The following is a 22,550-nucleotide window of genomic DNA, read 5'->3' as shown; positions in this document are numbered from 1 at the left end:
GTGTGAGACGCTTCTCACGCGTCACATCTTTTACATATATCCGGTACTCATTAGGACATCTGTTTCTTAGTGGTTTTTTTTTCAAATTTTGCATTTTACATTATTTCTACATATGTATGTCATCTACATCTACATCTGTAGAAGATGTACTGATCTGATAGACATGGTCATTCCCTACGGAATGGGCTTTATTTTTCTTTTATATTCAAAATTATAGCTTTTGAAGGCTTTCGACCTTTTGTGGGGGCGGAAGGGGGCGGGGCTCATTTTTTAAATACACTTGTAACAGTGTGAGCATACAGAAGTCTGGATGCAAAATTTGATGGCTCTAGCTTTTATAGTCTCTGAGATCCAGCCGCTCAACAAGACGGACGGACGGACGGACAGGCAGACATGGCTCTATCGACTCGGCTATGCTGATCAAGAATATATACACTTTATGGGGTCGAAAACGTTTCCTTCTGTGCGTTACATACATATGTACATCCAATTTTCCCCACAAAACAATATACCCTATTTACTCTTCGAGTACCGGGTATAAAAAGAAGAATACTGTATTGAAATTGTCTGGCTCGGTTCGCTTATCTAGAACAACGTTTACATGGAACTTGCCAAGGCGAGATTCGATCGATCTGCCTTTGCCGTTTGTCGAATTATAAAAAAAATTCTGACATATAGCAATTGTAATATTTTATGGATCCATTAACGGAGCAGATTTTCAGGGTAAAATACTATTCTTTGGGAATAGATGTTTTCGAATAAAGAATAAACCATTTTTATACATTTGAATCGTATATGAATCATATCCATTACAATTACAATTTTATAACTTTAGAATCTAAAGTTTAGATCTAGGGGTATTTTCTCGTTTATCAGTGAACGACTGTTCTTGATTGATTCCTTGAGTAGCAAGTGGGAGGAATATTCCTCTGACGCACTTACATTTACATACAATGTATAGGATAATAGCTCTGATATTCTAAGTTTTTTATTCATATTCATTATTCATATTCATACTACGCATGGAACTAACTTAAAAGATGATATAGTGCTCCAAATAGTATGGCTCCAGATGTGAGAGCGTAGGACGTTGCTCCCGACCTGGGTTCCTCGGGAATAACTATGGAATCGTCGCCATCTGGTCGATTGCAATCGATGCACTTCCCGTTAATGTACACCTTTCCCGGCGTGGCTGCAAATTAGACAAAGAAAGTTGTTTCCTCTCTCAATAAAGATGTCACCCACTAGAAATCACGATGCAATATCAATTACCGTTGACCACAGCCAGAAGGCAGCAAAGAAGCAGCACAGATAAGGCAAGTCCGATCGACTTCATACTCGCTCCGGGGATTGAACGGGATCTGTTTCCCAACGGGCGAGTGCGTTCTTCTTTTATATTGAAGCGGACTATAGTATTGATCTACAATGTAGATTCTACATACATATATTTAAGCGAATACCCTCAGAAATATATGTACATATGTACATACATACAATTGTGTTCAACAAAATAGTACCACCGCGCCTCGTCACATTTAAAACAATTTTAAAGGCGCCTTCAATACACAGGAACTGTGCTGTTCATGGACATGGTGGGGTAAATGTTTAATTAACGAATTTACCATTTGTAAGCTTAATTTAGTTATGCTTAGGACCTTGGACTAAAAACTAAAAGCAGGAGCTATTAATTAATTGAAAGCTAAGTTGTTTGCACTCACACTACTATATTTCACCCAATTAACCATAAGAAGTAGACTGATATTTTCATTTGTACGTGAAGAGCTATTATTTTATTGGACGGTCGAATAAGGTTAGAGGCAAACATTGTATAGTTCGTTAAATTAGTTAAAACCTAAATGATAAAGCTCAATAAACATGTAGAACATGAATGGTTTTCTTTTTCGATTCGGTGTTTTCCTTTTCTTTAAATTCTCAATTCCATTAAACGGCGCCTTTTGTGGGTATTCGTCTACAGTCATGTAAAATAAGAAGATGGAATTCAAATGTAAAATTTGCATGCATTTCAAGCTTTCTAAAAGAATTCAATTTGGGTCTCAGGAAATGTATCAAAAAAATGCGAAATGTGTGAGGTGCCGCACTTCTATTTTCTTGAACACAGTTGTACAAACAGACATATGTATGTATGTATGTGCGTATGTTTACTTATACATGAGAATACATATATGTATGTACGTATGTACATAGAAAGTAAAATTGCTGGTTGATCAAATAGATCCCAAGACAAAGACTCTACATTTAATTATCTACTCAACTAATAGGCTGAAGCCAAGTTTCCGATTAAAAGATACCTCAACTAACACCACCATATATTGTATTAAAATATTAATAAATTTAAATTTATGTAATACATTGATCTATTGATATTAAACGAAAAATAAACCGAATTCTGCATTAATACCTTTTAGTGGGAAATCCTAAATAAATACAAGAATTAACCTTCAATTATTCTGTCGGTACTACATTTTCAATGGCCAGAGAAGCAGATAACTGACTATGTAATTAAATACATATTTACATACAGTCGTACATACATACATATTTACATATGTACAGTGTGTAGAAAATAAATTTCAGTTGCAATGATTTCAGAATTGTATATTTTCGAACAGCTTTCAACATTCCCCTCAAACAAATTAAACAGAAAAGTGGGATTTAAATTAAAATTTGTTTTATATTCGATTGGAATTCAGTTTAAGGCTTAAGAATATTTTATTTATGTTATTTAACTTCTGGCGGTGTGCTCATTGTAGCCGATTGCGGTGGTCCATCTTCCTTCCCCCCGGCTGCGACTTCCTCAAGCCCTCACATTGCACACGCGGCAGTCGCCATTGATGATGACATTTCCAGGATTCAGTGGCGTGGCTGTAGCAAAGCACATAGAAATATTAACATTTTATTTAATCGAAATACAATTTGGAACATTTTCGTTTCTACTCACCGTTAGCCAAAGCCGCCATCAGACCCAGGACAAAAGCAAGCGAAAGGAATTTCATTGTGGATTAGATTTAAAGTGCTCGGCGTGTTGACTCGAGAGAGTTTGATGCAGGCAGGCAACTGATGCCAAATGCCAGATAGAGCAAAGCTTTTATACCCCCAAGTATGGAACTGGTACATACATATGCCGATTGCTCTTATCAAAAACTGCCGCAGCAGCGGGAAAAGATTCCAAGCGAAAGCATCGGTTCCAAGTGGGAATTTCCCAGAGCCACCCCACCCCGCCTTAGACAACCGCAAATTCCCCAAGTGCAGTGCGACGTTCTCAATGAAATTGAGCGTAAACAACAACGGAACAGAGGCGATAGGCCGGGGCTATATTCACTTCACGTGCTAAGCTGAGATTTCAAACCTGTTTCTAATTCTGTTCCACTTGGCGCCCCACTGGGATATTTCCCAGTAATAAGTCTAGTTAAATTCCGATGAACTAAAAGCCGTATAAATTGACAGTCAATCAATGGGCATACATATTCTCAGATAGCAAGCAAAACGCTCTCAAAACAGTATGGTCAAATTTCAGAGTGTGTTTTTAAAAAGTTCCCGATATTACGGGGAGAAAAGACAAGCACAAAGAGAACGCGATGTCAGTCTGTTAGCTCTACACATGTCTAGTGTAAAAGTTTTAGATTTCATAAAATTTGAGATTCAAATAAATCCCTTCATATATGTATGTATGTACTTGTAAAAAAAAACTAAAAATACCCTGGATACCCTCCAGCCCTTCCAACAGCTTTGTTTATGCTCGCACCCTCTGCCACTTGCAGTTTGCTGCTCTGGGGGAGGAGGCGACTTAAAGGGCGTGAGAAGTGATGTACATTTCGATGAATGATGTAGAAAAAATGTATGATGTAAGATTCGAAAAAAACATATGGTTACATACTGTGTTCATAAAAATAGTAGTGGGACCTCACCACTTTGAAAGCTTTTTTTGAGACACTTCCAATCTTTCAAATTAAACAAGCGATACCTTTTTGAATAGACTGGAATGTAAGCAATACAAGCCAGAAAAAACCCCATTACATGTGAATCTATCTTCTTGCTTTTCATAATTTTGGACAAACACCCATGAAAACGGCTGTTCATAAAAATAGTATTGCTAGATGTAAATATTTTAGAAAAATGCACAAACAAAATGAATTAATATAAAACCATCACCAACAATAATCAAATTTTTTGTATGAAAGAAATGTTTGGGCAGTGTTTTTGTTTTTTAACCGTAAAAGAAATCATGGCCCGGTTCAGTGGAAGAGACCTAAGGTTTTGAATAAAAGCTTAAATCAGGAGGTATAATGCAATTGATGCACTTTTACTCTTGTGCTTAACCCATTCAGCTAGAGGAATAACCATTAAAATCGATTTTATATTCGAAAAACATATACATATTTGGACGCATTTGGACTGGGCCGTGTCACAGTAAGAACGAGAAGGGACGTGTCAGACGCTTCTTAAGCGTCACAACTTTTATACCCGGTACTCAGTAGAACATCAGGACCTAAGTGGATTTTTTCAAATTTTACTTTTGTTCTACATTTGTCATCTACATCGATATCTACATCGCTTCTCACGTCAACACGCTATTTTCGCTCGCCCACTCCCCTAGAGCCGCACACTGCACGAAGCAGAGTGTGGAATGAGAGAATGTGAAATAAAAAAAAAGTTGCTGGACGGGGTGGGTTTAGCCACTGCAAATTAAAATCTTCATTCTGGCTATGATAATGATTCAATCTAATCCCAATTCAGTGCTCTGATAGATAAATATATGATTATTTTTTCGGTATCTTTGTATTTGATAGAAAGAGTAAACCAAAACAAACATGGAATGCATGGAATATGCAGATGTAGAAGACAGCGATGCAGGAGAAATAATATAAATATGTTAACGCATATAAGCTGCTCCAGTGACGCAGCTACCACTGTCACTCCCTCTCCTGTAGCGACCCATTGCTGTGTGCAAGTATGCGTATGCGCAATGGGCAAAGACGAAACAAAGGAAAACGAAATTAAATAACTAATCCGATTAATCAGTTCTGTCCTAACAGAATTGCAGTTAAATTCGCATCTTTTTGTGCAATTCGAATAACTTTGAATGCCATTTGTGTATGGGCTCTGTTTGGATTTATATTTGTTGTTTAACTGTTGCGTTGGTTCTAAGTTCTAGGCTTCATTTAAAGAAAGAGTTTGCATAAATATAGTGCCTTAAGTTTGAGGTATGCTATGGATCTATGGCCTTCGGTTGATCTTCGGGCAAGGGCTGGGGCTGCCTACTTTCCTCCATGGACATTGCAGTACTTGCAGTCACCGTTGATGACCACATTGCCGGGATCGGGCGACAGGGGAACAGCTGAGCAGAGGGGGGAAGCATTATAGTATTGAAGACATAAAAGCCAGTGAAAGGCGCTTTACTCACCATTGGCCAGGGCGAGCAGACCGAGCACAAAAACGGTGACGACTGAGAAGAATTTCATGTTGATTCTGGATTCTGGTTCTGCTCTATGGGCTAGTGCTGAATGGATTAGATTGGATTCAACTGATGCTGTCGAACAGTCGGCTGCGATCTTATATAGTCAGCTTAGCGTCGGGTCGAGTGCGCCCCGCTCGGGTCTACTCGGATCAGGTGCATTGGCCATTCAGATAACCCCCGACCAGACAGAAACACAGCTCACAGCTTGGGAAAACACAGCTCAAGCCGATAATATTTTTATTATATTTTGCGTATTCGATTCTGGGTTTTCCAGTGCAAAGCCCACAGTGACACTAAAAATAAATATTGAAAACGATCTCCTTATTACATACATGTATGTATGTATGTACATATTTGCATAATTACTATGAGTTTCTAGTAATCCAACGTATCAGCCCCATCCCGTTCTTGCACACTTTATCATGTACTTGGTTATATGTCTATGTATTACATTCAAGGTAGGTGTTCGGATTTCAAATACCTGGAGCCCATGTACATACATACATACGTCATGCATAAGTTTCGTACAAACTTGAATTGAGATTGAAAATGGCTAATCTCAATGAGCAAAAGTCAATAATAGTTCAGCTTTGTCTAGAAAATACGAGTATGTACGCAGTCCAGTTCTATGAAATATATATTTACATTTCGCGTTATACGGCATATGCATTTATTATAGAAAGATTACGGAATAGCTCGATTGGGGTATAAAAGAAACGTGTCTGGCAGGGCGGGCAGTGCTCTAGCTCAGTGCACACGCGCATTATGAAGTACTTAACGCTGTTGGCTGCTTTGCTCTTGGCCACTTTGGCCTTTGTCCAAGGTCAGTGTCCGATCGCAGCAGCGACTCTCCCGACTGGACGCATCTAATCTCTTCCACTCTGCAGCTGGCAAGGTGACCATCAAAGGAGAATGCAAAGACTGTAACCATGACCGCACAACAACCACCACGCGTAGGCCAGTCCCCACCCGCGGACATGGACGCCCGACGACGTCCAAGCCCAAGCCAAGGCCAGCTCCGGGGCGCGGCAAACCAGTGTCGGATGAGGACGATGACGATTCGGCCGGTCAGTGGTCGTTGCACCAGTCAGCTGGCGGATCCCAGCACATAGGAAGACGCCACAGACGTCAGTGGGAGCCTCGTGGCCAGTACATCAATCTTGGCGGAGCCGGCGGCGGTGGGTGGTCAGGAGACGGCCGAGTGACCACCATCGATTCGCGGGGCTATCCAGGAACCCTTGTGCGCAACAATGACTGCGTCGGTTGCAACATCCGCGGTTGAGCCGGTGCACAGTGGGGTAGCGAAACAAAAGTTGATCTAAATAATTAAATAAAGGCGCGACAGCTGCGAGCTTCGTGGAAAAACCATTTCAAAGAATTATCTGTAAATGGAACTGGTTTGAGGAGGGCATTTCCCCCGCCTGTCTGGGGGCGGGGTTCGACTCAAAGCCATTGAGAATGCTTAAAAGCGATCTGCTGTGGCGTTCCCCGAGTAGATCCCGCTTGCACACAGCTCGACAATGATGCATCTGAGTCTCGCCTTTGCCGTTGCCGCTGCCCTGGTCTACCTGGTTTCAGGCAAGCAGACGAGCGGCAATCCCTTGCCATCCTCTTGACATCCTCTTTCCGCTTATTTCAGCTGGAACTGTGGTCATCAATGGAAGCTGCAGGGACTGCAGTCCCCCCGTCGCCGAGACTGTAGTTGTCGGCGGCAAGGCCTACAGGTCGGGCCAGCCGGGACAGGGCACCGTCTACATAAACTCCCCCGATGCCTATTCAGTGGGTGGACCTGGATCCACCCTTGAAGGGGATGCCACTCGCTATCCCGAAGGCTACAGTGGCCGTGTGCCTGGTGGCACCTATCTCCACAACAATGACTGTGTCGGATGCAGCATCAGCGGGGCCGGGGACTGATTCTGAGGTTGGTCCAGCGATTACAAAAACGTGTACATATGTACGACTGAAATAAAACATAATAAATGTACGGCCTCAGGCAAGGACTAATATAATAATTTGATTTGTTATTTTACGGGAATATCCATGCATACATACATCCATCAGGGTGCAAATTTGTATTATGTTTAGTACAAGTGGGAATATATCGGATTCAAAATAAAACAATGTTGCAAATGTGACAAGAATAAATGTGGCTTGGTTGAATAACAGATAGAAATTATAATGACATGAGAGTAGTCTAGGACTACTATAATATCAGGTGGGATGCGATGAAAATCATAAACGTTTGGAGGATCAAGAACTGGGAGAAGAAACATATCGAACAGAACGAACAGGTTTCTCACATTTCTGAGTTATGGATATTTTGAGACTAGATCTTTATGCTATGCTGGACCTATTCAGCATCCACATTATAAATAAACTTGCGAAAGCTTGAAAAGATAAGCTTAAAAGCTGCATGGCGTGCGAGTAGGGGTCTCGAGTCATCTTTACTGGATAGGTTATCAAGTCAGAGGGGATTTCACTTGTTCAACCAGCATGTGTCTCAGGGGAAAATCCACAGACTTCAACAAGCTATAGGTTTTTTCTGCGAATATATATGTATATGCGCATATATCAGTGAGCCATATAAAAAGTTCAGTCAGAGGGCAAGTCTCCGTTAGTCTGCCGTCTTATTTCTCGTCGCAATGAAGTTTATTCCCCTGTTGGTCTCCCTGCTGGCGCTGCTGTCGCTTCTGGCCAGTGGGGCCGCTGCACGTAAGTACCAGTAGCTGATATTTTATTGGAAGAATCCTCTGATTATTTTTCAAACCGTTGCAGGCTCCTTAAAGATACCCAAAATTACCATCCGGAATGGCGACATCATTGTCCACGGCAACTGCAATGGCTGCACGGCCCGAGCCACCAAAAACTCGGCGCATTTATCAATCAAACTGACGAGCAGGACTACTCACAGAGGATAACTCAGCTTAGCTCCTCAACCTCTAGTATAAGAGTGTACTTTAGAGACGTTCTTGCCATAGTGTACACATTTTTAGTATATGTAAGAATGGAGCACGGCTGATTGTTCAGCAGTCTGTGATTAAGCCTAGTGATAAGTGAATACATTTATGCACAATTACCAACCTTGAGAGCTGCCGATCTTTGACATCCGTAGTGCAAAAGCTGACTCGGATTTTGATGGTGCCACATCCCTGTGCTTCCTGTAGCTTGTACACCTGAGAGTGCGTTCACTGTCCAATATTAATAATATATTATTGGACATACCCAAATGCTCTCGTAAATTTGTCATAAAATTCGTTCTTGGCTCGTAAATCATTCTGGGCTGGAGCCAGGTTACGTTTTAGCTCCAGTTTATGCCTCATGCCTCATAGGTAGAATATTTCAGCAAAACGCATAAAAATTGCCATCATATTTGGCTTTATCAAGGACATGCTTTCGCGTCCCTTACCCGACCCCCATCCGTACACGTGTTTTTCATTTTCGTTTCGGCAGCGAATGCGGAAAACCCGTCGCTGGCTTCAGCGTTCCTCGTTCCACGTCACGCGTCCCTTGCCCTTTGCGAACAATTTTATTACCAAGGAAAACCCAAGGAAAGGCAAACCGCTGTGCGCCTGTAAATGACTCCCCAGGCACCTTTATATTGACTCGTAAAATTGCGACATTTAGTTGTGTGCGAGCGCACAAACCCCCAAAACCTGGCCGTCTCCACAAAAACAACCCCCATCCTTCCGTTCCTCCCCATTGTTCCTGGTTAACTTCCTGTCGTTTGTCCTTGTCTTTGGCTTCGGCTGTGCCAGAGCCAGAGCCAGACCCGGAGCTGCAGACTCGGTCGAAGGACGAGTTTCTTAACGTTTTAAATTTGATTTTTATTCGCCCGACATTTGTAGCCGGCAAACGATTCTTTTTTATGGATTGAAGGGACGCCCTAGGCGGCCAGGCTCCCCTCTCCGGTCCGCGTGTATCGCCTTTGATTTCTTTCTATCCTGACAGGAGCGGAAATTGGGTTCGGGTAGGATTGAAGGGAAAGCGATTCATGTGGGGAGGGAGGGAAGGTTCGGCAAATAAAGCAGCGAAAAAATTATCATTGCAGACACTTGATAGATTTGTATTCGGCGACTCTGCTCCATCTTTTGTTCATTCTTCATTGTTTGCCTCTCGACTCGCTTCGAATGGGAAAACTTCTGGCGAAAATTTTATTAATTCCACTTTGGGATGTCGAATGATTTATTGGATTTTTTTTAGGTACTCAATCGAGGGCGAAGCGATTTTTCATAATTAAATTTATTTCGTTTCGTCGCCTGTCGTCGCATTGCGCATACGCGCAGTTGCATAGCAAAAGGGGAAGAGCAGAAGTTAGCTTCTCCCGTCTGCGTTTCAATGATTTCATTTCAATCGCATCCTTCAGCAACCATCTCCTCGCACAGCGGTGTCCTATCAGGAGTAAAAGTGGCTTGCAATTTATTTTCGTTTTCTGCTTTTAAATCGTCTTCCTTGGTTTCTCGCTTAGTTCAAGGAGACCAGAGACAGGAGAGTGTTTGAAAAGCACAAAGTTCCGCACAACAGCTTTAATGATGAAGAACTGAATGGCAGATGAGAAATGAACATAGGAGCCGGGTCGCAGCCCTGGAATTGTCATTGCAATTTGCCCGCTGGGAGAAACTTCTTTTGGGAAAGATGACTGGGAGCCCACTGTGTAGCCAAACCCGAAATATTCCATCTACCATCACACCCGCACTGGCAGCCACAGCCAAATGCAGCCGCATCGAGTGCTAGCCAGTGGCCAACACAACAGAGGGGGGCCCGAAAACAATTGGCAAGCCGCACCCTCGGGCCACACACAACCCATAGCACTCATCCCCACCGCCACCCAGATCAACTGGTCATTCAATTTTCCTGCCCCCGGCCTTCCTTTGGCAGCATTATGCAGCTTACCTCGATTCTGATTTCATTTACGTAATTACCTTACCATCTGCTTCTGCCTCGGCCCTTGCCTCTGCCTCTGCCTCTCCATCTGCATCTGCCCCAACCTCATTCGATTCTGCTGATGCTGCTGTGGTTGCTGCTACACTGGGAGAAAATACAAAGTGTATTTGTTCAAGAAGTCAGCTAAACGGAAGGTTAGTTATGAAATTAGTCTGTTATTTGCAGATTAGACGATTAGTAGATTGACGAATGGTTTCCATCAGACTGTTTCTCGCAGTGTCTCACCCTCTATTGGGCATCGACAGGTTCAGCCGAAGGTGGCCTGTGCTGCCTGCCGAGTCTGGCGCAACGAGTTGATTAAATGCTGTAATTGATGGAATTGCGAATGGGGATCCATCCAGAGGTGTAAATGATCGGCTTGGTATGCCGCCTGGATAAACATGTCATTGTCGTTAGACGATGCCAGGCGACTGACTGGGTGAGCCGAGCTGAGCTTCAGGGTGATTTAGGATGGCTCTGCCTCCTCAGGGTCGTCGGACAGCGTCAGCGGGCGTCAATCAAAGGAGCACACGGAATGCGGACGTATTTATTTCATAAATATTTGCGCCAGCGGTCGAGAAACGACTCCATGAAAAGGTCTACCCTCTGCGGAAGGGACAGAGGGCGCAGTCCGACACAACACAAAAAGGTTGAAATAAAAAATGGTTTAAAAACTGAAAGGATTATGGGGTGAGCGGCAACGAAGCGCGTTAATGTTGATGCCATCGTGGGGCTGCACACACAGGGAGACAAGGGTTCTGGACGGACTGGCTGGGATCGGGTCGGATAGGGCTGGACTGGGGAACCACAAAGGCTGGAAACTGGGCTGGCTCTGCTGGTATGTTGATGGTTTGTTGCTGGTGATGCTGTCAGTCAAACAAACTGGGAAAAAATCAACGAGCAAAGGCTACACACGATACAACCAAAACGAGGCCCTTCCACTGGGACTCGGGTCGGGAGTGGGGAGTGAGACGGAGATAGGAGGAACGGGCGGGCACGTTGTTGCTGGTCAACAATATAATTTGAACAGGAATGAAAAATAAACGAGGCAAACGAGGTAGGAAACACGCACATGCACAAAACGTACAATTTCTTGTGTATAAATCAAATCAAATATGGGAGCAAAGTGTTTTTGTATTATATTTATATTTGCAAGAATCTCGGGATCAGTGAAAGGGCGAAAAACGGAAGTAGTATGAAGATAAATATAATAGAGTATTAAATGCCACAAAAGAGGCTCATACTTATGTTCCCGGTGTTAATACGATTTTGTATTGGGCATCAGTATAATTAAAATGCCATCGACACCCACTGTGCAAAAAAGCTGGCTAGTTTTTGAACAAGTTCAATTGGCTTCCGTCAACCACTGTGCATCGTCAAAGCCTCTCCCTTGCATTCGCACATTCATCTGTATGTATGAACCCGTATGTATGTATGTACGCAGTTCCCTTGCTTGCTATCACCCTCTACGCTTCGTTCTCTTTTCGCCGTGGACCAACTCTGGCGTTCTGTGCCTGGCAGTTTGCAAACGGTAAATGTTATAACTGTGCGGAGGATTTGCTGCTACTGTTTGGAACTGCCTGGGAGTGGAACAGCTGCCGCCTTTCGGCAGCCCGTTCAGCTTCGGGCTCGGCTTGACTCCGTCTTCGACTTGGACTCGCAAAACTCATATTATTGTTGAGCGCCGCAAGCAGACGTTCGTGCCTCCTCTCGCCCTTCTCCGTCTCTATCTTTCTCACTCAACATTATCCATCTATCATATTTGCAATAGTTCTTCTTTCTGCCCTGTGGTTGTGTTTGCTCTGTCCCGTCAAGTCCCCTCCCCTCCCGGAACGGTCCTATCCGTTCCGTCCTCATCTGTCCTGGCCTGTCCTGTCCTGTCCTGTGCGGGGCCGTCTCATCTCGCCTGTCCCTGGAGCACTAGGACTTTATGTTGTCCCTCTCATGTCCATTCTCGTTGCTCGGCGTTGACTGCTGGAAATTGAAAATCATAATCGCATCAACTTTCTGCACACAGCAGCAAGCAACCCCGCCACCCACACTCGAAACTTTCTCTCTAGCAAAAAAAAAGAAAAGAAAACCCCGAATGTAGGCAACGCACAGACTCTGAATGCTAGAAAGATAATTTGTTGAGATTAGTTTTAGCTCTCAATGGGTTTGTGTGTATGTGGGTGTGTCTCGGGGAACCTCTGCTCATTGCGGCGCCCTTTTATCAGATAAATAGACTGGAAGGAGAGTGGGAGCGCCTGTGGGTTTTGGAGCAACTTTTGTGCATATAAATTATGTGCAAGTTGATTATAAAACAATGCAAAACTGCCAAAAACTTTTTCCGCTCAAGTGCCACCAACTTTGATAGTTCTTCGTGGGTATCTTTGCGCGGTGCGGTTTCAGGATAGAGAACGACCCTCAGTCACGGGAGTCCGTGTCGTGTGTCACGCAGACATCGCTGACATCAACCGGGAGCTGTCCCTGGCTCTGTTCCTGTTCCTGTGTACATTAAGTGGCAACATCATCCCCTGCTGCTGCTCTTTCGCCATCAAAATTAGCTTCACTCTGCTGGCCGTGGCCCGTCATGATGTAGCAAGTTCCATATTCCTGCCACTGCCCCTGCCCCTGCCCCTTCCACTTGCTGTGCGGTTGGTTTTGTGCCATCTAATTGGCGATCTCAGGCGTATGCCAGGCCATTAACGCTCTGCCCTCAGCCTTCAGCTGCTGCTTGCCGTTAAAGGAGAAGTTGGCCAGCCTTAGGGGCAGAATTTTCTCTTTTAATTGGGCAGAACTCACAGATTCCAAAAATAGAACATATCCCACTCTGTGTTAGCCACCATTTGTTCGCTAGTCCAACACATGGCATCAAATCTCTGAGGGAATCCAGTTTGAGTCCCTCTCAACCACTAAGTCCCTGACTAGCCTTAGAAGACCCACACATAATTATGATTATCTGCTTCCCAATTTCCAATCTGAGCTCTCTACCACTTCAGTATGTACTACATACTGACATATATGCATATATATGTACATACATATATGTATACATATGTATTATTTTCGTCTTAAAAAAATGTAATTATTTGATTTCGATGAATCCCCATGAATTGCGAATAAAGAATGCACCCATTTTGTTACATTTGTAGGTATGTACATACATCTGTAGGTATGTATGTACATGTGACAGCAGTAAGTGTAATTCCTAGTTGGGTTCACTTTTAAACATCCTCATCATCATCATAATATTAACATTACCATTTAAGTGGCCAAGGGGATCATAAAAATGAAAATGAAATCAACGTATTAACTACGTGGCACACACACACACACACAAACAGACACAGAGAGGGATGGAGATACACAGAAAGAGATGCAAGCACAAGGATAAGCGGGGCTCACGCCACAAGGAAAAGGCAGCGAAGTAAAATCAATTCAAATAAAAAGCATAAATACGACCACAGGAAATGAAAATGACGACGAGGACTGCGGCAGAGCAGCCCAAGGGCACAGTTAAGGGTGAGTGGGAGTGGCAGTGGTAGTGGCTGGGCGAGGGTGCGAGTGCCTGTGCGGTACGAAGGGTGCGTGCGGAAAGAAATGGTGGAGCGAAAAGGGACTGAAGGGACCGTGTGGGCGGCAACATGTAAGCGCACATTTTACGGCACAAGCATTTTCGCTTAATAAAATGTTAAGTGGGGGAGAAAAAGCGACAGACAAAAAGCAGCGACAGTTGATGAAGGGCAAACGGGAAAAGGAGACTGGGTGGCTGATGGGGGGAGCGAGGAAGTGCGAAGCCCGCCCAAAGAACGAACAAGCGACGGACTGACGCAATGACTGACAGAGCAGCAGCAGCAGCAGGAGCAGGAGCAGGAGTAGCGAGCCGGAGTCGAGTCTGACGGAGGCAGAGTCGTAAAATTATATTTACAACACAAACAAAGCTGTCGACAAGGGGTGGGAGGGTGGTGAAGAAGCAGAAGGACGATGAAGCCCAACACAATGATAAGCATGAAGCGGATGAGAGCCACACTCACACAAGCAGACACGTACAGACAGATTGAGGAGAGTGTGCGGCAGGACGAGCCTGGGAGAGAGTAGCGCCAGCAAAAAGGGCGACGTTTGGTTCGCTCCCTCGCTTCGTTTGCTTTCGTTCGGAATGGAGCAGGAAGTAGGGGAGGAGGGATGCAAGATGAGACGAACAATTTCCCGCACTCAAAAAATAACAATGGCGCGTTGAAAATATCCGCTTCCGTTCTGAAAGCTCCCGAAAGAGCAGACAGAGACGGAGAGACAGTCGCACGGCAGCTGCGACTCTGGGTGCTGGGTCCTGGGTCCTGGATCCTGGGTCCTGCTCCTCTGTCCCACGTCCCACTCCCAAAATTTAATTCAATTTGAGCACAATGAAATCATATTTTGCAACGAGCGTGGCTGAGGAGGCTGAGCGGGCAATGGATGTGGCAACTGTCAAAATCGCAGCCAACGGAGCTGACAACTGGGGAAACGCTTTTCATTTTCATATTTACCATTTTCGATCAGTACGAATGACCAACCCGAGTACACAAGGGGCTGCTGCGGACTTTCCCGACTGACAATATGTTGGCACAAGTATTTTTCCTTTTTCTATTCCTCGAATATCCCGTTTATTATTCATGCTGTGTCCTTGGCTCCGAATTGCTTAAAGAGCGCATAAAATAATAATAGCGTCATTAACATTCGTCTTACTCTGTTTATTTGCACACTTTTTAACGCACATAATTACATAATTTTGAGTGCCGGATGTCCCCGCTGTCGGGTTGACCGCTCAATCGATGTGAAAAATTGTTGGCAAAATTCATGAGGCGCACACAACCGAAGGCCTCCTATGGGATTTCTTTCATTTTGACAAGACACACACTCATACACAGACACACGAGCCGGGATGTGTGAGGCCTTTCGAAGTCCTTTGGCCAGGATCTGAGCCGTAACCCGAGGGCATCCAATGGCAGCGGTCCATCCCGGAATGAAATATTGCCATCCCTGACAAATGTTGTTTACCCAAGCCCCCCTGGGTGCAGGACATGTACATTCCCCATCCCCCCCATTCACCATCCCACCTAAGTATGTTTGTGTGTAAGCAATAAAATGAAAAAGAACTGAACTTTGACAAAAAGCGCACAAGGATATCAATTCCCCAAATGCCAGAAATGTGTGTGTGCGGGAGGAGTAGTCAAATCCAACTAGAAATCAAAATCATGGCAATAAAATTGAAGAAGCGTGCACGAATGCCGATGGAAAAACAGCAAGCAAACACTTCCGAAGGGCTTTGGATACTCCTGCATACTCGTATTTGGCGCATTGACTAAAACAAGGTTTCGACAAAGTTGAGGGGCACCGAGGTTGGGAGGTTCATCCAAAAAGGATGAACAAATCGGAACAGGGCAGGATTTGTCACAGAACGGTACGGTTCCATATCCATTCACATTAGTGAGAATATTTAAGCTACCCGCCCAAAAGTATGCACCGAAACTAAAAATCAGTGCTGAAAGTCTTGCCGCCAAACCGGGATTTCTTTTGGAATTCCTTCCTGGATAGGACACCCAAAGGGATACCACTTTTTTGCCTCTTACTTCAATGACTACGAAAGCGACTTGGCCACTTTCGAAACTCTCCGGGCTCTCTCTGTACCCGCTTGCCTTGTCATCAAAATTATAAGCTCTGGCCGGCGTATCCACAGGATAGGAAAAATTACCACTGTCAAAGTTATACAAAGGTCAAATGGAACATTATGGCTTTATTTTGCGCCTAATAAATCTCATTATGTCATTATATGTATACCGCCTACCGCGCCAGCAACCAACTGGATGGAAGGCTCCTTCCGCCTGTGGGACCATAACGGTGTGTGTCTGTGTGTTTGGTGTGTGTTTTGGAGAAGGTAAAAAGCTGCCTAAAACAACCGACAAGGATAAGCAGAGAAGCAAGAGGAGCAACCATCGCCCCACCACCAGCTATAGCCAAACGACATGCCAATCAGTAATCAATCCCGCACGCACATTGACAACGGAGGACCTCACCAAAAACAATTTGCAAAGGCCCAAAAACAACAACTACAACTACAACAGTGACGGTAATAAAAAGTTCGGTGCAAGACGGAGCAGCAACAACGCCGACAAGTGAGACCACACGACGGCACTGTAAACAAATTGGAAAGAGATGAACATACATAACTGCGCAATATGGCGTCACAAAACTAAGGTACTCTAATAATAAGGAGAGGCATCCACGAAATAAATCTCTTCGTGTCATAAGAAGATTCAATCCCATACTTGTTTAAGAGAGATAGAGAGCAGAAGGCCTTTCCTTGCCATTACTATACCTTCGTAATATGCGCAGAGAGAAGAGAAAAAAAAGCCGCCATTTAAAAACATTCGCTCAGAGAGCGAGTTTGACTTGTGTATATGCATGGGAATGCCTTTGTGTGCGAACCATTGAATATGTGTATGATTTGGAAATGCCGCAGGGTTGTCAGCTTGGCTGTTTCCCCAGCAGTGAAATTCGAATTACCACTACTTCCAATCTGTGGTTTTGAGTCTGCCATCAAACATCGAATAATAATAAGAAGGAACTTCTATGCATTCCAGTAATTAACGCAAAAGCTATTCTACAGTTGTGTGTTTCACTCGAGTGTCAATGGCACACACCTGGCAACCCTGCTCGCTGCCAGCCACTCTCGCCTCTCAATTTATGCGCTTTTGTTTTCTTCTTCGCTTCGTTCCGACAGCAACGGTCAACGCTGTCGCAAAACTATAATGCTGTGAAAAATATAAAAAATTGTGTGGAAAAACACCTACAACTCAACATTTTGGCCACACATTTTGCGAGCTAAACAAAATATTTACCCAGTGAAAAAGTATGCAAAATCGTTCAATAATCACCGAATTATCTCGACGAAAAAGTGTTTTACTTGTGCATTGAATTCAATTTATTTTAAAGCAGCAGCAACATAAAGTGTTATTGCTCTCTCTCATCCTCTCTTTCTCGATCGTGAGCGATCAATATGCATGTGTGTGTGCGTGCGTGTGTTTGACGTAGAGTCGCGTCGCGGTTTCAGCAATTAACACAAGCGGCGTAGAAATGCCAAAAACGCATTAAAAATTATTACTCGTTGCCGTCTGTCATTCACAAGAAGCAGCAGCAACAACAGCGACAATCATACACAAGTGCTATTTGCCGCTACTCATAAAACAAATTACCCACTTGGGGTCTGACTGGTGTGCGTGTGTGTGTTTGTGTTGGAGCGTGTGCGTGCGTGTATGTGCATGGGTAGGAAAAGAGCAGCGTAATCATCGCATTCAATGCCTCGGCGGCAAATCATCTTGTAGCTGCCCAAAAGGAAAAAATACTATGCACTAACACTGGTGTAAAAAGTAGTAAGCCAAAGCCGCCATAAGAGTAGTAAAAAAAAAGGATGAGAAACGAGAATGTGGCACTGGCAATATGTTGCTGCTGGCAGCAAGAAGCAGAAGCCCCATCAGTCGGAATAGTACCGGAATAAAATTACTATACAGCTTGGCCCCAAACTTGCCAAAGTGTGTGTGTGCAGAGTGTGTATAGTGTGCCTTTCGTTTCTCTCACTCTCTCATCGTCAGTAGCGGGGGCTGCTGTGTCAGTTCTTGTAAATGCGGCGCATGTGCATATATATATGTTTATATGTGTGTGTATGTATGAAAGAGATTTTTTCATGTTTCGCACAAACATTGCGGTAAAAGAACGCCGACAAACGTTCGTCTCTCTCTCTGCTGCCGAACTCGTCGTTTCGCCGCTCTCACTAATTTCTGATTGTGACGTCTGCGCGGGCGCGTGTGCAAGGTGAAGCGTTGGGCTGTCGTCGGTTGCTCTGTCGGTCGGTTGGTCTGTCGCTGGTTCGTTCGTTCGTTCGGTCGGTCGCTTTGTCATACAACTCCCCCGTGCATTTTTTGTGTCTCAAGCTCTGTTCACCAACTCGATACCCATACTTATACCTATGCCCACACACGTCCATACATGTGTATATGCATGCATACATACATACGTACGGGTGCGTGGAATGAAGCAGCTTCTGTTCTCCAGAGCAGGCAACAGAGCTTGGACACGCGTCGCAGTTTCTCTCTCCCTCTGCTTCTTCCCAACCCGCTTACTCAATGTGCCGTTTTCTCGAATATTTGTACAGAAATAAGAAAAACAACAACAACAAACCTCATAAAAATTTCAAACATTGGTCGAAAAAGGAATGAAAAAAGTGTCAAAGCAGTGAAAAACAACTAGAAGAAAATTCACCAGCGGCAGAACGAGAAAGAAAAAAGGCCGTAAAAAGAGCCAAAGTTTGGCTGTCTCGTTCTAGCCCCCGCTTATATAAATGGAGAATAATTCTTGAGATTGCTTTTTGGCAAAGCCAAGCCAAGCTAAGCAAGCAAGCCAGCAGCAAACTCGAAACAGAGGAAAATTTTGTGGATTTACATTTTCCGTCGCCTTTCTGGGCGAGCGAGAGCGCGCTTGTGTGTGTAAGTGTGTGTGTGTTTGTGTGCTGTGTGTGTGTGTGTGTGTGCGCCTGGCGTTTCTTTTGTGGATTATTACGCCCTCTCGCACACTCTCTCTCCCTCACTCACTCACACTCACACTCACCGAAGAGGAGGAGAGCGAACAGGCCAGCAAGCTGCCAGAGTCCTCGTTCGCACCTCGCCTCGCCACACAGCTCTTCATCACCTGCCCAATTCCCTTCTCATCAACCCACCCCCCCACGCCCGTTCCATCAACTGGATGCTGTCTATGAGAAAGGAACGAGCATATCAAGGGCAGAAATTGCGATTATTTTGGATTTATAAAAAGGTGAGCATCCTCCAGATATGTATGTTTGTGTCTATATTTTCGTGCATGTGGTATGTACATATTTACATATATACATATCTACATATCTACATATATATTTTCAGTCAATTTATTGTACAAGTATCTCCCTCATCTTTCCTATTTTGCTCCGACTCTGTAATGTGGAGGCAATAGCTGTCTCGCAGTGAGAAAAAGCTAGAGAGAGAGCGAGAAAAGAGTAAATTATTTCCAGTTTGATTAATTGCCGCACGCCACTCACTGTCGCCTCATGTCCGTACTCCTCACACGCTCACTGAAACACATATTTTCCGAGCTAATTCCAATTAAGGTGTTTCAATTGAAGCCGTTTAGCAATTAAATGAAGTCTTATTGTTTTTCTGAACGACTACAAAATTGATAATGGTATGGGCCTTGTTTTTAGCAATAAATATTACAAACGAGTCGGAACGTTTGTGAGAAGATTTGTACGCGTCACAACTTTTATACCCGGTACTCAGTCTGTATGTATGTACATACAAACATATGTATGTATATGTATTCTACATCTTCATACATAATTAAACGTCACTTCTCACACAGCACGCCCTTTTATCTCCTCCCCCTCCCACAGAGCCGCACACTGCATGAGGCAGAGTGTGGAATGAGAGAATGAGCAAAAAATAAACAAAGCTGTCGGGAGGGGTGGGGGCTAACCACTGGAAATGAATTTCGTCATTCTGGCTATAATAATTATTCAATATGATCCTTATTGGTGATCTGATAGAATAAAGATAAATAAATAAAGCCCTTGTGGGGTCGGAAAAGAGTGGGGCGAATTTTTGAAATACACTTGTAACTGTGTGATCACATGAGTCTTCACACAAAATTTGGTGACTATAAAACTTAGTCTAGAGTCTAAACTCATAGTCTTTGATATCCAGTACAGACAGACATTGTTATATCGTCTCGGCTATTGATGTTGATCAAGAATATACATATGTACATATGTACATACATACATATATACTTTTTGTGGTCCGAAACGCTTCCTTCAAAGAGCACAATACACCTTTTTAAAGCACAAATACAAGACACATTTTTTACTCTTCGAGTACCGGGTATAAAAAACTACGACAATCTCTCTATTTTACAGCCCGCTCTCCATTCCTTTTATTGAATTTCAGGAGGCTCCCCAACTAATTCCGGAAGTAGAATCCCTCGTATAACATTTCGTCTTATAGCTCGCGTCTTATAGCTCCTTCAATTGGATAAACATTGAAGTGAAGCTCCACTGTAAACATGCCAAATTGTTTATTTAAGCAACTGTTTAAGTCATAACTGCATGTAGATATGTTCACATAAGTACATAGATACAAATAAAGATTTAGATACACATAAATGTACATACATACTTACATACATACATATGTATGTATGTAGACACACGCACACACACTGAGACACAATTAAGCGTCTATTAGGCAAAGCTCTCTGTCGGGCCATAACATTAAAATATTTCACACAAATGGTCGGCCCGGCCGGGATGCCTGATCTGGGCCTACGACAAAGCAGGCCGCACCAACGGCCCCAGTTGGAACTGGATCGGGGGGTACAGAGGACCAGCGTTTCCAGTGGCGCGCACAATCGTGACGCCAACTTAGTTACGGTCATTAGCACCAGTAGCTGTGGCAGCAGCAGCACAAAACAGCGAATGGCGCTGAACCGCACCGTACTGCGGTCTGTGTATATGTCTCTAGAATCTAGATACAGAGACATTCATACAAAATAATTTGTCACACTGCGCGCTTTCTGGCAAAAGCTGCCAGCAAGCAATGCGATAGCAGCAGGCCGAGTCAGCCTCGCCAGACACAGTGGGACATGGCCACAAGAGCAAATACCGACAACCACTACTCCCCTCATTTTCGTATTTTTCAAAGTGTACATGGCACAGCTCTTTCGCATTCATCTTAGGCTGCCACCACTGTAACCGCAAGCGATACAGATGGCACACAAACAAGCAAGAGCCACGTTAACCGACTTTAGTCGGCGCATTCGCTGGTTGGCTTTTTGCCCTGCATTTTTGGGCAAAGATCGGTCTCGCTCTCGCTCCCTCCCGCTGCCACTGTCGCGCTTTCATGTCGCTGCTCAACCACAGCAATTTGAATCTGTGAATTGACTGACAAAACATCCAAATATAATTGCAGCGCGCATAATTGGTAGCATGTGTTAAGGTGGCTGCGTGGCCTGGAGCTATTCGGCTATCGTGGCACCCAAGCCAAGCCATCGCGGCGCGACCCCGTCCCCTAGTCCGCCTGTAGACAGTTATTTGTCCATTTGTCATGGGGTGGGGACCTACAGCCACAGCTACTGTGCTGAGAAGCCCCACCCCTGTGCCGGGCCGATACGATTACACCTAATTGATTTGTTCAATTTTCATTGAAACGGCTGACAGCGACAAACGCTGGCTTTTCACTAGCCCACGTTCACGCCCACGCTTCGACTGTCTGCATGTTTGTCTTTCTGTCGTCCGCCCATGCAAATTAGCAACGAGAGAGCTGAGCTCCATGTTTGCAATTTCAATTTTAAATATACATACATACATACATATGTACTTATGGACAAATGTAAGAAGGTGTGTAGATGTTATTATTTATATTATGAGAATTATCCAGAGAATTATCCACTCCGCATTTCAAACGCGCAAACGCTCACTTGACTGAGTGAATTACATTCGAGTGGTTATATACAAATTTTATTTATGTTCCACATCAATTGCTCCACGGAAAACGCATCCACAAGCAAATAAAATGAGAATCGCCATGAATAAGTAAATCAAACTATTAATAAATGGCATCAAATTTGCCAAATACTCGTCCAATATTTCACATCTAGCTCCCTCGTCTTGAGATACTTTCTGGGAAACAGCGAGCGGTTAGGGCATGGGCCCCCTGGTATTCGGGTATGGGAGGGGTGCAAAAACAAATAGCCGGCAATCAACAAGAGCGTCATTAAAAAAGCAAATTTCTGAACACGCTAAACACATGTAGAGGGGAACAGCAAAGGCAACGGCAACAAAACAGAGGCACAAAAAACAAAGGCATGAGTGGCACAATGAGCGAAGGGGTGGGTGGGGATGGGAAGGGGAAACAAAAGCACCAGAGGCACGAAAGCGTTCCACGTTCACTAGATAATGTGGGCCAGCAGCCGAGTGAACCGAGCGAGAAAATGGGGGAAGATACGAAAACACAAAACACAAAACTCAATTCCCATCACGAGAAACGAGGCAAATTGATTGTGATGATGTTTTCGAATCCGACTTTGACTTCGCTTCGCCGGGCATCTGTGAGATACC

The 22,550-nt window shown here is 44.1% G+C and overlaps 7 protein-coding genes across 9 annotated transcripts in view; 4 read left to right on the top strand and 3 right to left on the bottom strand.

Annotated features, from left to right (window-relative positions):
- Window positions 1-1,001: 1,001 nt before the first annotated feature.
- LOC117890892 lies at window positions 1,002-1,382 on the bottom strand. Its single transcript, XM_034795985.1, has 2 exons — window positions 1,273-1,382; window positions 1,002-1,192 (listed from the first exon to the last, which is right to left on the bottom strand). Exons 1-2 carry the CDS (start codon window positions 1,334-1,336, stop codon window positions 1,029-1,031), a joined length of 228 nt encoding a protein of 75 aa, XP_034651876.1. The 5' UTR covers window positions 1,337-1,382; the 3' UTR covers window positions 1,002-1,028.
- A 1,285-nt stretch (window positions 1,383-2,667) lies between these two features.
- LOC117890896 (bomanin-3-like) lies at window positions 2,668-3,092 on the bottom strand. The gene is made up of 2 exons (XM_034795990.1): window positions 2,960-3,092; window positions 2,668-2,883 (listed from the first exon to the last, which is right to left on the bottom strand). The coding sequence occupies exons 1-2, from the start codon at window positions 3,012-3,014 to the stop codon at window positions 2,816-2,818; spliced, it is 123 nt and encodes a 40-aa protein (XP_034651881.1). The 5' UTR covers window positions 3,015-3,092; the 3' UTR covers window positions 2,668-2,815.
- A 2,024-nt stretch (window positions 3,093-5,116) lies between these two features.
- Window positions 5,117-5,574, bottom strand: LOC117890110 (bomanin-2). Its single transcript, XM_034794779.1, has 2 exons — window positions 5,423-5,574; window positions 5,117-5,356 (listed from the first exon to the last, which is right to left on the bottom strand). The coding sequence occupies exons 1-2, from the start codon at window positions 5,478-5,480 to the stop codon at window positions 5,277-5,279; spliced, it is 138 nt and encodes a 45-aa protein (XP_034650670.1). The 5' UTR covers window positions 5,481-5,574; the 3' UTR covers window positions 5,117-5,276.
- Window positions 5,575-6,189: 615 nt separating this feature from the next.
- On the top strand, window positions 6,190-6,844 carry LOC117891358. The gene is made up of 2 exons (XM_034796793.1): window positions 6,190-6,299; window positions 6,364-6,844. Exons 1-2 carry the CDS (start codon window positions 6,242-6,244, stop codon window positions 6,756-6,758), a joined length of 453 nt encoding a protein of 150 aa, XP_034652684.1. The 5' UTR covers window positions 6,190-6,241; the 3' UTR covers window positions 6,759-6,844.
- Window positions 6,845-6,917: 73 nt separating this feature from the next.
- Window positions 6,918-7,458, top strand: LOC117891359 (bomanin-23). The gene is made up of 2 exons (XM_034796794.1): window positions 6,918-7,054; window positions 7,116-7,458. Exons 1-2 carry the CDS (start codon window positions 6,997-6,999, stop codon window positions 7,388-7,390), a joined length of 333 nt encoding a protein of 110 aa, XP_034652685.1. The 5' UTR covers window positions 6,918-6,996; the 3' UTR covers window positions 7,391-7,458.
- A 603-nt stretch (window positions 7,459-8,061) lies between these two features.
- Window positions 8,062-8,573, top strand: LOC117890532. Its single transcript, XM_034795452.1, has 2 exons — window positions 8,062-8,188; window positions 8,252-8,573. Exons 1-2 carry the CDS (start codon window positions 8,119-8,121, stop codon window positions 8,392-8,394), a joined length of 213 nt encoding a protein of 70 aa, XP_034651343.1. The 5' UTR covers window positions 8,062-8,118; the 3' UTR covers window positions 8,395-8,573.
- A 9,849-nt stretch (window positions 8,574-18,422) lies between these two features.
- Window positions 18,423-22,550, top strand: part of LOC117891859 (uncharacterized transmembrane protein DDB_G0289901) — an 83,709-nt gene continuing 79,581 nt past the window's right edge. The window contains exon 1 of one of the 3 annotated variants that reach the window (XM_034797618.1): window positions 18,423-19,219. The gene's annotated coding sequence lies outside the window, so the exon portion shown is untranslated. The remainder of the gene's footprint in view (window positions 19,220-22,550) is intronic. The other 2 variants (XM_034797619.1, XM_034797621.1) reach the window with 2 other exon arrangements.

Source organism: Drosophila subobscura, chromosome E (assembly GCF_008121235.1).
Source record: "Drosophila subobscura isolate 14011-0131.10 chromosome E, UCBerk_Dsub_1.0, whole genome shotgun sequence".
NCBI lineage: Eukaryota > Metazoa > Arthropoda > Insecta > Diptera > Drosophilidae > Drosophila > Drosophila subobscura.
This window is presented reverse-complemented; position numbering and strand designations above follow the sequence as displayed.